This window comes from Anolis sagrei, chromosome 7, assembly GCF_037176765.1.
Source record: "Anolis sagrei isolate rAnoSag1 chromosome 7, rAnoSag1.mat, whole genome shotgun sequence".
NCBI lineage: Eukaryota > Metazoa > Chordata > Lepidosauria > Squamata > Dactyloidae > Anolis > Anolis sagrei.
Genome location: NC_090027.1, coordinates 33752953 through 33768072, shown reverse-complemented (window position 1 = coordinate 33768072; position 15120 = coordinate 33752953). Strand labels below are relative to the sequence as shown.

The window sequence follows — 15120 nt, the reverse complement described above, 5'->3', positions numbered from 1 at the left end:
TATGCGCAAACACAGATATATACACAAATATATACACACACATATTCACACACAAAACACATATACACAGACTGGGCCACAGCAACGTGTGGCAGGGGGCGGCTAGTAAGTTCATATTTCTTAAAATTGTTCTTCATTTTAATTATTGTATTGTTTTTAGGTGTTTTTGCACTACAAATAAGATATGTGCAGTGTGCCTAGGAATTCATTCGTGGTTTTTTCAAATTATAATCCGGCCCTCCAACAGTTTGAGGGACTGTGACCTGGCCCTCTGTTTAAAAAGTTTGTGGACCCCTGGTCTATGGCATTGAATGTTTGCCATGTTTGCCCTGAGTCCCCAGCGAGGGGAGAAGGGCGGAATATAAATAATGTAAATAAATACATAAATAAATGCCAATCTTGCTGGGCAGGTAATAAAGGAGGCTCCTTGCTGCCATAGAGGGATGTTTGGTGTTGGATAGGTTTTACATGGCATGGGAAGGGAAGAAAGTCTGTTCGCAGATTTTGCTTCAAATATGCAAGGGGTTGGGCGAGATGACCCATGTGGTCTTTTCCAACTCGTATTTTTCTGTGATTTCCTGTCTGAACAGGAGAAATTAAACAACATATTTGGCGAGCTGGTGTCCGTATGTGAATCCTACATCTCGAGAATTGTTCTCCAAGAAGATGGAGCAGAGCAGCTGAAGGAGGAAGTCTTGGTAAGTAAGGCCACTCAAAGTGTGTTGAATCTTAAATTCTAACAAAGCCTACAGACAAAACAAGAGATATCAGAGAGTTGGGAACCTTGGACATGTTCTCCCCTCCCTAAACAAACAGATATTATTTCCCTTTTGATGAAGGCATTTTATCTCATTGGCAGGTGAGATATCTCTTCACGCTGGGTGAAGCGGCCCAACTCTGCCCAGCCAGAGTGGAGAAACGAATTTTCTTACTGATACAGTCCATCCTAGCCAGTCCTGATGTCATGGCCAAGTGTAAGATCATCTTGTACCTTTGGCGAGTGAACATATATTGCATTTGGCCCACCCATTGTGCCCTATTTCTCTCTCATGTTATTTTGTAACTGTTTATTTTATTTTGTTATTTCATGTATTTTATTTTGATGTTATTAACCTTTTAACATTTTACCTCATACATTTGGCCCGCCCTCTGTGTCTGGTTTTACTATACTGTTTTATATTGTTGATTTTATTATTTTATATTTTGTTATGATGTATTTTGTTATTGTGTGTTTATTATGTTGTATTATTTTGGGCTTGGCCTCATGTTAGCCGCCCCAAGTCCCCTTTGGGGAGATGATGGCGGGTTATAAATAAAGTGTATTATTATTATTATTATTATTATTATTATTATTATTATTATCATTGTTTCTTTGTATTTTATTTTGCTGTACTGCAATTTTGGGTTTGGCTTCATGTTAGCCTCCCAGAGCCCCCTTTGGGGAGATGGTGGTGGGGTACAAATAAAGATTGTTATTATTATTATTATTATTATTATTATTATTATTATTATCTGAAACACAACAAGATGAGTCCACAGCAAATAAGATCCCTCTGCTGGCTGTTGCATTGGATCACACGTCGGACCCTTCCCAAGTGTCTAGGACTGTGTGCTGTATCGACAAATAATGAGTGCAGATCCCAGTAAGGTGGCCTTCTGCAGCTGGCAGATGGTAATTTTGTCAACTCCGAATGTGTTTAAGTGCAGGCCAAGATCTTTATGCACTGTACCCAGCGTGGCGATCACCACTGGGACCACCTTGACTGGCTTGTGCCAGAGTCTTTGCAGTTCGATTTTTAAATCCTCATATCGTGTCAGCTTTTCCAGTTGTTTCTCTGCAATCCTGCTGTCACCTGGGATTGCAACATCGACAATCCATACTTCATTTTTTAACATGATTGTGAGGTCAGGAGTATTGTGCTCCAAAACTCTGTCTGTCTGAATCCGGAAGTCCCAGAGGAGTTTGGCATTTTCATTCTCTGTAACTTTTTCCGGCTTGTGATCCCACCAGTTCTTTGTCGCAGGCAGATGGTATTTGTGGCACAAGTTCCAATTAATCATCTGAGCAACGGTGTTGTGCCTCTGCTTGTAGTCTGTCTGTGCGATCTTCTTGCAGCAGCTGAGGATGTGATCTATTGTTTCATCTGCTTCCTTGCAGAGTCTACATTTGGGATCTGTTGTCGACTTTTCAATTCAGGCTTTGATGGCATTGGTTCAAATGGCTTGTTCTTGGGCTGCCATCATCAGGCCCTCCTTTGTCTCCTTTTTCATAGTTCCATTTGTGCGCCACAGCCATGTTTTTTCTTTGTCAATTTGGCTCTCAATTTTTGCCAGAAACTGTCCATGGAGTGCCTTCTTTTGCCATTTTTCTCTTCTGCTCTGGATTGTGTTTTTACGGTACTCCCTCTTTGTCTTTTGCACCTTAAGCAGTTTACTACAATTTATTATTATTATTATTATTATTATTATTATTATTATTATTATTATTTACAATGGAACTGTGCCTCCTTCAATTTTAATGTCCTAACAGCCAGCGTAATATTTCCTAGTGTCCAGCCCTGTGGACAATGAAGATATTTCCTCCTCTCTGCCATTATCCCAGTTCAGAGGTTCTGTGATGCCTTCCGTCGTCCGCGCACATGCGTTCATTACTCTAGGTAGGAATTCTCCCCTTGCCATGCGCTTTCTCTCCATTCCTTCAATAATTAGCAATACATTTTCTCCTGTCTGGAGTCCATCAACAGGTCAGTTCTAACCCTCCCCTCCCTCTTTCTCTGTGACAGGTAAGCTTTGTCTGCAGCATGAGGACCTGGCAAAGAGATGCATTCCTGCGCTGGCGCGGGAACTCGAGGTGTCCCAGGACGTGGCCATTCGCAACAATGTCATCATTGTGATGTGTGACCTCTGCATCCGCTACACCACCATGGTGGATAGATACATCCCTGACATCTCAGTCTGCTTAAAGGACCCGGAGCCTCTCATCCGGAAACAGACGCTCATCCTCCTTACCAACCTCTTGCAGGTGAGCAAAGCAGGTGGACACTGAGACCTTAAAATGTGCAGGCCTCGTTGGGACATGTCACTTCTGCTTCTGGGATATGGCTGGAATATGGAAAACATCTTTACTTTTGGGAAATGAGGAACAAACAGTCATGTTTTCGTTGGCCTAAGATTCAGTATTGGCATTTTGAACAAGCGCGATTGGTGGGGACGAGGGACAGGGCCTTCTCGGTGGTGGCCCCTCGACTCTGGAACTCACTCACCAAGGACATCAGGCATGCCCCGATACTGGCAGTCTTTAGGAGGAGCTTGAAAACGTGGTTGTTCCAGTGTGCCTTCCCAGAATAAGGAAACTCCAAGCAATTTGTCCCGAATGTACTTTATTAGAGATCTAGGATTGTCTGCACGCCCCACCTATCTTCAAAATACCTATCCTATTTCACCTGGTTATGCCCAGCATTTTTTAACAATTTTAATTATTACACTTGGCCCTGCCATAGGTTCTTTTAATACGTTGTGGTGTTATTGTTGATGTTTACTGCTTGTTTATGAGTTTATTTATTGTTGTATTGTTGTTGTTGTTGTTTTACTGATGTATTTGGGCTCGGCCTCTTATAAGCCACACTGAGTCCTTTGGGAGATGGTAGCGGGGTACAAGTAAAGGTTTATTATTATTATTATTATTATTATTATTATTAAGTAATATGAGATCACAACACACATCTTTTTTTTCAGTGGGAGAGTTTGAATCTAATTTATTCAGGAACTCTCTGGTTAAAGAAGGGTACTAGACTGAGTTTTAATTTTGTCTTCTTTATACTTAATTTTGAAGGTAACCTGTTGCCCTCTAGTTGTTACTGGACTGAAACCCATCGTCTCTCATCACTAGATGAGAACTGCAACCTATATGACTTAAATTGCAATTTACCCATCCTTTCCTTGAGATCACAACATACCCACCCATACCTTGAAGCTAATTGAATTTAATACTTATATTGCCAAATGAATGCCAAGAACTTTGGTATTTAATAATTCCTCGCATAATAGTCGCACCCATAGTTCACTACAAAAGATTCCATCTCTTCCTGTTTCTCCTCTGTCAGTCACTCAAGGGAGAGACCAAGATCAAACTGATGCACTAAATTAGTGGTTCTCAACTTGTGGGTCCCCAGGTCATAACACTCATCTTGAGTAGCTGCAAACAAGGGAAGGTTGAACATTTACATTAGGTGTTAACAGATTTATGCATGCTTTGTGTGTTTTTTCATGCGAACTTGCAACTATTTTAAGTATCTTTAAGTCGTAACCGGACCGTATTTGTTTTGTTATAGGAGGAGTTTGTGAAATGGAAAGAATCCCTCTTCTTCAGATTTGTCAGTGTTTTGGTGGACCCAAATGAGGACATTGCCAGGTAAAGAAGCAGCAGAACTTCACATGAAGCAAAGGTGTTCAGCTAAGTCTTTTGCTGGCTGATCTTGAAAATAGCTTCTCGTGTTGGAGGGAAAATCTTTTTTTTCTTCACAAAGCATCCACAGTCTCTCCCAGCTACAGATTCCCACCATCCAGAGAATAAGTGCCACCATGCTTTGTCTTAAAAAGGACATGTTTGAACCTCAAGATTAGTCAGATTTCTCCAGAAACTAAATCTGGAGTAATTACTGTATATACTCGAGTATAAGCCTAGTTTTTCAGCCCTTTTTTAAGGCTGAAAAAGTCCTCTTCGGCTTATATTCGAGTCAAGGTTATTTATTATTTTACTCTGTTATTATTATTTTTATTACATTTCTTATTTTACTCCATTATTATTATTAGTATTATTACATTTATTATTCTATTGTTACTGTTATTATTACATTTCCATTATTTTACTCCATTATTGTTATTATTGCATTTATTATTCTATTATTACTGTTATTACATTTCCATTATTTTACTCTATTATTATTGTTATTATTACATTTATTATTTTACTCTATTATTGTTGGAAGGATACATAAGCACATTTACATTGAAGAAGTTTAGAATAATGGTTTAATCAGAGCTGGGCGGTCTAATAATAATAATAATAATAATAATAATAATAATAATAATAATTTTAAATAACTTTATTTGTACCCCGCTACCATCTACCCAAGGGACCTGGTGCGGCTTACATGAAGCCAAGCCACAACACATCAATAAACAAAAGCAGTAACAATAATACAAAACAGTTAAAATAAACTCAAAACAGAAAATATACAATAAGCATAACAATATCAAAACAGCATTTAAAAACCTATGGCCTGGCCAAATGTAATAATTCAGGTTTAAAATTAAAAATTATCTTAAATTACAGTTTTATGTAAATATTCAAAAACATTTAACCCACTGATGCCTCAATTAATGTAATTGTATTGGTATCTATTTTTATTTTGAATTTTACCAATAGCTGCTGCATTTCCCACCCTCGGCTTATACTCGGGTCAATATGTTTTCCCAGTTATTTGTGGTAAAATTAGGTGCCTCGGTTTATATTTGGGTCGGCTTATACTCGAGTATATACGGTACTTCTTCCCTCATGATGCTAGTGAAAAATGGCTTAATTCTAAAGAGTTTCTTGCTCTATACTTTGAGTTAAGTAATTTTAGAGAGGTGCAAAACTACCTCTAAGTGAGAGCTTTGCATTTTCTCATGAGTGCTTTTGTAAAATCCTTAGGTTTTCTGTTCAGTTCCCACCCTGAAAATACTCAGTCTCATCTTGACTTTGAAAACTAAGCAGAATTGGATCTGTATTGTCGAAGGCTTTCATGGCTGGAATCACTGGGGTGTTGTAGGTTTTTCAGGCTGTATGGCCATATTCTAGAAGCATTCTCTCCTGACGTTTTGCCTGCATCTGTGGCAAGCATCCTCTGAGGCTGCCTGCCATAGATGCAGGCAAAACGTCAGGAGACAATGCTTCTAGAACATGGCCATACAGTCCAAAAAACCTACAACAACCCAGAGTTGGATCTGGTTAATACAGAAATGGGAAACCATTAGGAAATATCAGATCTCCCAAGTAGGACTAGGGAAAAAATCCTCCTGCTTCTGGAAAGTGTTGACAATCCTAGACTAACAGTTGAAGTGGATTTAACACAGGCTGTTCAATATAAGGCAGATCCCTTTAGTTCTAATCCATGGACACTTATTTGAGATGGAGTCCAGAAAAATGTGAGCCTGGAGCCAGCCGAAAAAGGTATTATGGTTCAAAAGAGATAATCTATCCTTTACAACATAGTTTAAAACATAGTTTTTAATTTGCGTCATGGTGTTATTGTTTAATGTCTATTGTTATCAGTTAATGTTTATTGCTTTGTTTTATGAGTTTATTTATTGTTGTATTTGTTATGCTGTTGTTTTGCTGTTGTATTTGGCCTCGGCCTTTGTAAGCCGCACCGAGTCCTTCGGGAGATGTTAGCGGGGTATAAATAAAGGTTAATAATAATAATAATAACCTGTGGGTAAGGACATTGCCCCGGTGGCGCAATGGGTTAAAACCTTGTGTCGGCAGGACTGAAGACTGGCAGGTCGGAGGTTCGAATCAGGGGAGAGTGTGGATGAGCTCCCTCTGTCAGCTCCAGCTCCCCATGCGGGGACATGAGAGAAGCCTCCCACAAGGATGGTAAAAATATCAAAACATCCGGGCATCCCCTGGGTAACCTCCTTGCAGACGGCCAGTTCACTCACACCAGAAGCAACTTGCAGTTTCTCAAGTCGCTCCTGACACACCCATAAAAAAAAACCTGTGGTTCCCGAGATATTTTGACCTTAAACTCCCAGAAATCGTAACAATTGGTAAACTGGCTGGGATTTCTGGGAGTTGTAGGCCAAAACACCTGGAGACCCACAGATTAAGAACCACTGCTTTACAAAGATAGTAATGATTTTGGAGTGATATTTTTCCTTATCCTACCAGTAGATGGAAGTCTTGCACCATCCTTTCTTCTTGGCAGTAGTGTGGTTTTTATAAATTGAACTAGCTATCTCGTGCCACGCATTGCTGTGGCCCAGTCTGTGATCTGGAAAATAAAGTAATGAGAGTTGGTTTCTATATATGTAATTTCTTTATGCTTGAGGATAAACAGTATTTCTTGCTGTTTCTTTGTCAGTGTTGACGTGGAGATTGTCTGGTTTGCCCACTCTGGAATATGCAACATATAATTGTCCTTCTTTAGGGGTCCCTTTCAACTCTATGATACTATATCTCTCTGTGTGTGTGTGAATCATATATATCTATATCTATAGCTGGATGGCTCTTTGTCAGGAGGGCTTTGATTACATTTTCTTGACCTGGTGAAGGGAGTTGGACTGGATGGCCTTAAGTATTTTCTGCTGGTCATGGGGGTTCTGTGTGGGAAGTTTGCTCCAATTCTGTTGTTCATGGGCTTCAGAATGCTCTTTGGTTGTAGGTGAACTATAAATCCCGGTAACTACAACTCCCAAATGTCAAGGTCTATTTCCTCCAAACTGGACCAGTGTTCACATTTGGGCATGTTGAGTGTCTGTGCTAAGTTTGGTCCAGATTCATCATTGTTTGAGTCCATAGTGCTCTCTGGATGTAGATGAACTACAACTCCAAACTCAAGGTCAATGCCCCCCAAACCCTTCAAGTGTTTTCTGTTGGTCATGGGAGTCCTGTATGCCATGTTTGGTTCAATTCCATCATTGGTTGAATTCAGAATGCTCTTTGATTGTAGGTGAACTATAAATCCCAGCAACTACAACTCCCAAATGGCAAAATCATTTTTTGAGTGATGGTCACTTCTTGGGTTAGTAGGTGTCTTGTGTCCAAATTTGGTGTCAGTTCATCCAGTGTTTTTTTAATTATGTTAATCTCACAAATGAACATTACATTTTTATTTATATAGATATGTATGTAAAAAATACTTCTGTGTTTGTTACTGTATGTCAGGACTGTCCAGCAGTTGAAGAAATCTCAATTGATTGTGTGAGTCCATCAATTGTGAGCCACAAGTATGAATTTCCAATCGTGTTCAACTGTGAATCGCACATATGGTGGTTTCTGCGCCTGAACAGACAGCTTTGGAACCTTCTAGATAGATTTGAAAAACTTTGGCAATTGGCCCCGCCCACTCTCCCCTTGCAAGTATAAGTGGCAGGTGGGCAGTGCCACCGCCTCAGTTCTTTTCATCCGCCGCTTATGCAGCAGTTATGGAACCTCTCTCTCTCTGATCTTTCACTAGTTTATTATTATTATTATTATTATTGTTATTATTATTAAACTGTGTTACTAATTTGGTTTTTGCCTGGACTACACTACATAACAGGCCGGTAATAGCGTTTACCGCCTCTTTGGTGTGTGTGGGGGTGTGTGTGTGTGGGGGGGGGGGGGAGTTGATTGGCCCTAATGGGTATGCTATGTGTCTCTGTCTATGGGCTTGCCTTTCCCTTCTGTGCCACAGAGAAACATATGTTACTGTATGTTTGTTACTGTATGTCAGGGCTGTCCAGCAGTTGAAGAAATCTCAATTGATTGTGTGAGTCCATCAGTTGTGAGCCACAGGTATGAATTTCCCATCGTGGTCAACTGTGAATCGCACATATGGTGGTTTCTGTGCCTGAGCAGACAGCTTTGGAAGCTTCTAGACAGATTTGAAAAACTTTGGCAGTTGGCCCCGCCCACTCTCCCCTTGTGAGTATAAGTAGCAGGTGGGCGGCGTCACCGCCTCAGTTCTTTTCATCCGCCGCTTATGCAGCAGTTATGGAACCTCTCTCTCTCTCTCTGATCTTTCACTAGTTATTATTATTATTATTATTATTATTATTATTATTAAACTGTGTTACTAGTTTGGTTTTTGCTTGCACTACACTACATATCAGGCCGGTAATAGCGTTTACCGACTCTTTTGTGTGTGTGTGTGTGGGGGGGGGGGTAGTTGATTGGCCCGAATGAGTGCGCTATGTGTCTCTGTCTATGGGCTTGCCTTTCCCTTCTGTGCCTCGGAGAGACATATGTTACTGTATGTTTGTTACTGTATGTCAGGGCTGTCCAGCAGTTGAAGAAATCTCAATTGATTGTGTGAGTCCATCAGTTGTGAGACACAAGTATGAATTTTGTAACCAGAAGGGGCAAAAATTGGTGGCATAACAAGTGCCTCTGAGGCATATTAAACCTGTGCGTCAGGTTAGGCTGTATTCTCGCTTGAAAAAAAATTCTCTGGCTCTTCAAAACCGGCCGCATACTGGAAAAAAAACCAGATTGTGAACAAATACTGACGGAACCAGGCGAGACTCTCATTTACACATTTCAGAGCAAAAAAAAAATGTTATGCTAATCTTTCAAGCTAGCTATTCAAACTGCTCGCAATCAGATCCTGTGAATGTTTGAGACTCTTTTGAGATGGCAGATGAAAATACGACTCTTCCTAAGCTCTCCTCGTAAATCTACTGCTATCCCAGGCATTAATTGGTAACATAAGTTTGCAATTCACAGCACATCTGGGTTGCTGATCCTTATTGCCCTCTGTCTATCTATCCCTTTCCATCAAGCAGCTCGTTGCAGCTTTTCTTCATTTAGATCTCCTGTTGCATGGAGATAAAATCTGCAGGATTTGCTTGAAGAAATGGGCTTAATCAACTCCCTACTGTTAAAGGGATGTGTGTTGTGTGTGGAGGGCAATCTGTTCTTGTTCATTGGGACATCTTGGTCTAAGATCTTTTTTTGCAGCCAGATAGTACACGGGCATGAGAGTGCAGGGCCTGTGTGTGCATTTTCCAAAGTAGCAAAACTTTTGCTCTAAGATCAGAAATTCTGATCCAGATTGGACCCTACAGTAGGCCAATAAGCTAAAAGGTTATTTATTTATTTATTGTGTCAGGAGCGAACCAAACCAGTTGTATTGCTTTATAAAACAAACAAACAAAACACAAAAATTGCAGACTTGGTATTCTATTAAATGTCCTTTGACCAGTAGCTGGCCACTTGGAGTGCTCCTGGTGTTGCTGCAAGGAGGTCCTCCATCGTGCATGTGGCAGGGCTCAGGTTGCATCACAGCATGTGGTCAGTGGTTTGTTCTTCTCCACACTCGCATTTGTAGCCCCATTTCTTAAGGTTGGCTCTGTATCTCATGGTGCCAGAGCGCAGTCTGTTCAGCGCCTTCCAAGTCGCCCAGTTTTTCTATGTGCCCAGGGGGGTGTCTCTCATTTGGTATCAGCCATTGATGGAGGTTCTGGGTTTGAGCCTGCCACTTTTGGACTCTCACTTGCTGAGGTGTTCCAGCGAGTGTCTCTGTAGATCTTAGAAAACTATTTCTTGATTTAAGTCATTGACGTGCTGGCTGATACCCAAACAGGGGGTGGGTCAGAGATCTCACTGCCTTGGTCCTTTCACTATTGGCTGCTACTTCCCGGCGGATGTCAGGTGGTGCAATACTTGCTAAACAGTGTAATTTCTCCAGTGGTATAGGGCGCAGACACCCCGTGATGACACATCTACTGTTTTAGCATGATGAGATGTGTTCCATACTGGGCATGCGTACTCAGCAGCAGAGTAGCATAGCGCAAGAGCAGATGTCTTCACTGTATCTGGTTGTGATCCCCAGGTTGTGCTAGTCAGCTTTTGTATGATATTGTTTCTAGCGCCCACTTTTTACTTGATATTCAGGCAGTGCTTCTTGTTAGTCAGAGCATGGTCCAGAGTGACTCCCAGGTATTTGGGTGCGCTGCAATGCTCCAGTGGAATTCCTTCCCAGGTAATCCTCAGAGCTCGGGATGCTTGTCTGTTCTGAAGGTGAAAACTTCATGTCTGTGTTTTAGATGGATTAGGAATCAGCTGGTTTTCCCTGTAATAGGCAGTAAGAGCACCTAGAGCTTCAAAGAGCTTCTGTTCAACCATCTCAAAGCTCCCTGCTTGAGCAGTGATGGCATGATCATCAGCATAGATGAAACTCTCTGTCCCTTCTGGCAGTGGCTGGTCATTTGTGTAAATGTAAAAAGGTAAAGGTTTTCCTCTGAAATTAAGTCCGGTCGTATCCGACTCTAGAGGTTGGTGCTCATTGTTGCGCTAAGCATATTTCAGTCAAGTCCAATGCAGAAGACACAATAATATTTCACCCAGGCAAGAGGAAAAAAACAGAAAAACTTTGCTCTTATCAGCAGAGTTAAAACATAAACTTGCAGTGTTGCAAACAAAACAAACAGTGCGACCAACTTATATAGTTTTTGTAAGCAATACATAATGAGAGAGCAGTACAAGTGGTTAAGCAAAATGCCTGAGCAAAGGCTCCTCAGAGCAAAAACTGAACTGTATTCTAAAATCCATACAGTTATACCCCAACCAGTGCGGTCCAAGCTTGCTAGTTGACCTACATTAGCAGCTGCCCATAATAATTAACAGCATAAGGTTTTCTTTAACCCGCACACATAAGTGATCCTGTTACAACTTACTGTAACATCTCTATTTCTAAGCCAAAGAGCCAGCATTGTCCATAGACACTTTCAAGGTCATGTGGCTGGCATAACTGAATGGAGCACCATTACCTTCCCGCCGGAGCGGTACCTATTTATCTACTCACATTTGCATGTTTTCAAACTGCTAGGTTGGCAGAAGCTGGGGCTAACAATGGGAGCTCGTGCCAGTCTTTGGATTCAATCCTGCAACCTTTCGGTCTGCAAAATGCCCGAGCAAAAGCTCCTCAGAGCAAAAGCTGAACTGTATTCTAAAATCCATGCAGTTATACCCCACCGGGTGTGGTCCAAACTTGCTAGTTGACCTACATTAGGAGGTGCCCATAATAATTAACAGCATAAGGTTTTCTTTAACACACACACATACGACTTACTGTAACATCTCTATTTCTAAGCCAAAGAGCCAGCGTTGTCCATAGACACCTCCAAGATCATGTGGCCGGCATTACCTTCCCGCCACATCTACTCACATTTGCATGTTTTCAAACTGCTAGGTTGGCAGAAGCTGAGACTAACAGTGGGAGCTCGTGCCATTCTCTGGATTCAATCCTGCAATCTTTCGGTCTGCAAATTCAGCATCTCAGCACTTTTAACAGACACTGAGCAATAGGGAGATTTTAACCCGATTCTGTTCTTTCCTCCCAATATAGATTCCTCCCTCTGTATGCATTCAGAACACAAGACAGAGAAGGGCTAAAGTATATAGGACACAATATATGGGGTAGGGTTTTTTTTGCCTCAATGGACCATTTTTGTGAATGAAGGCAACCAATTTTTTCTTTAAGATGCTCCCAGTCACTATAAATTCCAAGCTGAGACTCAGGCCAGATCTCTTAATAAGGTCTTGCCAGCATGCATGACTGCTACTTAATTATCACTAACGCTGTAATTGCCGTCGGTGCTTACTGTACAATTGAGTTGTTTTTCTCTTTAATTATATTGAATTATAATGAGAAGCAAAGTTGTGGGTTGGTCCTGTAAGCGTCTCCAAGGAGTCCTGGGTGAAGGAGTAGCATAAAAATAGACGGTATGTTTCTTGAACAGTCTAGTTTCTAAACAAGGTTCTAGTCTGAAAGGAATTGGAACATGAGAGGCTTCCTCTGGCCACATGCAAAGTGCAAGCTGTAAATGATGTAACTAATCTTGAAGTATGTTATTGTCAGACATTGCCTCAGTTGTGTTTCAAGGAAAAAAAACCAAAGCTCTATTAGTAGTATGATCTGTGCAAAAGAGGAAAAAGTAGCTCAGGAGTTGCTAATTATATTTTATATTTTAATTTCTGTATTTTTATGTTGTACATTTGCATTGTTGTATTGCTGGGCTTCGCCTCGTGTAAGCTGCCCCGAGTCCCCTTGGGGAGATGGTGGCGGGGTATAAATAAAGTATTATTATTATTATTATTATTATTATTACTACTACTACTATTACTACTACTACTACTATTATTTCCTCTTGAGACTAAGTCAAGTTGTGTCCAACTCTGTGGGGTGGTGCTCATTTCCATTTCTAAGCCGAAGAGCCAGCGTTGTCCGTAGACACCTCCAAGGTCATGTGGCCAGTATGACTGCATGGAGCGCTATTACCTTCCCGCAGAAGTGATACCTATTGATCTACTCACATTTGCATGTTTTTGAACTGCTACGTTGGAAGAAGCTGGGCCCAGCAGCAGGAACTCACAGTGCTCTCCGGATTCAAACCACCAACCTTTTGGTCAGCAAGTTCAGTGGTTTAACCTGCTGCAGCACCAGGGGGCTGTAATTATATTACATTGTGATAATAACTTAGGTAAAGGTTTCCCCCCTGATGTTAAGTCCAGTCGTGTCCAACTCTGGGGGTTGGTGCTCATTTCCATTTCTAAGCCGAAGAGCCAGCATTGTCCATAGACACCTCCAAGGTCATGTGACCAGCATGACTGCATAGAGCACCATTACCTTCCCACAGAAGTGATACCTATTGATCTACTCACATTTGTATGTTTTCGAACTGCTACATTGGCAGAAGCTGGGCCCAGCAACAGGAGCTCACCCTGCTCTCTGGATTCAAACCACCCACCTTTCGGTCAGCAAGTTCAGTGGTTTAACCCGCTGCAGCACCAGGGAGCTGTAATTATATTACATTGTGATAATAACTTAGGTAAAGGTTTTCCCCTGACATTAAGCCCAGTCGTGTCCTACTATGGGGGTTGGTGCTCATCTCCATTTCTAAGCCAAAGAGCCGGCGTTATCCATAGACACCTCCAAGGTCATGTGGCCAGCATGACTGCATGGAGCGCCATTACCTTCCCGCAGAAGTGATACCTATTGATCTACTCACATTTGCATGTTTTCGAACTGCTACATTGGCAGAAGCTGGGCCCAGCAGCAGGAGCTTACCTTGCTCTCCGGTTTCAAACCACCAACCTTTCAGTCAGCAAGTTCAGTGGTTTAACTTGCTGCGGCACCAGGGGGCTGTAGTTATATTACATTGTGATAACAACTTAGGTAAAGGTTTTCCCCTGACGTTAAGTCCAGTCATGTCCAACTCTGGAGGTTGGTGCTCATTTCCATTTCTAAGCCAAAGAGCCGGCGTTATCCATAGGCACCTCCAAGGTCATGTGGCCAGCATGGAGTGTCATTACTTTTCTGCCAGAGCGCTACCTATTGATCCACTCACATTTGATTGTTTTCGAACTCCCTGGATTCGAACTGGTGACTTTTCAGTCAGCAAGTTCAGCAGCTCAGCGGTTTAACCCACTGCACCACTGGGGGCTTCTGAATAATAATAATTTAATGAGGGATAATTTCACCCCATTCACTGTTTCCCAATTAGCTCATTTCCTTTTTCCCCACACTGGTGTCAAAGGGTGATTGGCTGCGCTCTGCTCACTATGGAGGGGGGTCATATGTGGAGCCGAGCCCTTGCACCTCTCAGAATGTGGCCCATGTTTATAAAGCGTGATGCCAACTGAGCTCTCTCTCTGAAGGGTTTTCCTTTCTTTGGTCTCTGTCACAGCTTGGCCACATTCTGCCTGGCCCACCTCCTGCTCAAGAGGAATCCAGCCATGTTCTCCCAGCACTTCATCGAATGCATCTTTCACTTCAACAGCTACGAGAGACATGAAAAGTACAACAGATTCCCGCAGAGTGAACGGTGTGTGGATTTTCACTTATTTTGTTTTATATTTTGTTTGCATGTAATGGCGAGTCGTGCATGGATATCATGTCATTTTTATGATTTGCTGCAATCCCCAGCATGCATGCCTCACCATTCACTTATACCAACTAGAGCTGATGGGTCTTGTAGTCCAACAACACCGCCTTGATGTGGTTACAGGTCATTGATACCATTCATTGTTATAGGTGTTGCCAGCATAGACATTTAATGGGAAATGTCTATTGTGATGAACCTTGGCAGCGATTGTCAGTCTCTTTCTCCTTTATAGTTAAGAGCTGGATGTATTACAACAGTATCTTCCCTTTATTTTCCTTGAGAAACCAAATATATACTAATCCACTAAATCAGTGTTTCTCAACCTGGGGGTCGGGACCGGGGGGGGGGGGGTCGCAAGGGGGTGTCAGAGGGGTCACCAAAGACCATCAGAAAACACTATTTTTTCTGTTGGTCATGGGTGTTCTGTGTTAGAAGTTTGGCCCAACACGATGGTTGGAGGGGTTCAGAATGCTCTTTGATTGTAGG

The 15120-nt window shown here is 41.8% G+C and overlaps 1 protein-coding gene across 1 annotated transcript in view; it reads left to right on the top strand.

Moving 5' to 3' along the window:
* NCAPD3 (non-SMC condensin II complex subunit D3) overlaps positions 1–15120 on the top strand; it is a 58971-nt gene that overhangs the window by 27604 nt on the left and 16247 nt on the right. The window contains exons 20-25 of the mRNA XM_060787356.2: positions 591–698; positions 860–974; positions 2550–2657; positions 2784–3022; positions 4332–4411; positions 14437–14574. Of these exons, the coding sequence (XP_060643339.2) occupies positions 591–698; positions 860–974; positions 2550–2657; positions 2784–3022; positions 4332–4411; positions 14437–14574 (788 nt within the window). The remainder of the gene's footprint in view (positions 1–590; positions 699–859; positions 975–2549; positions 2658–2783; positions 3023–4331; positions 4412–14436; positions 14575–15120) is intronic.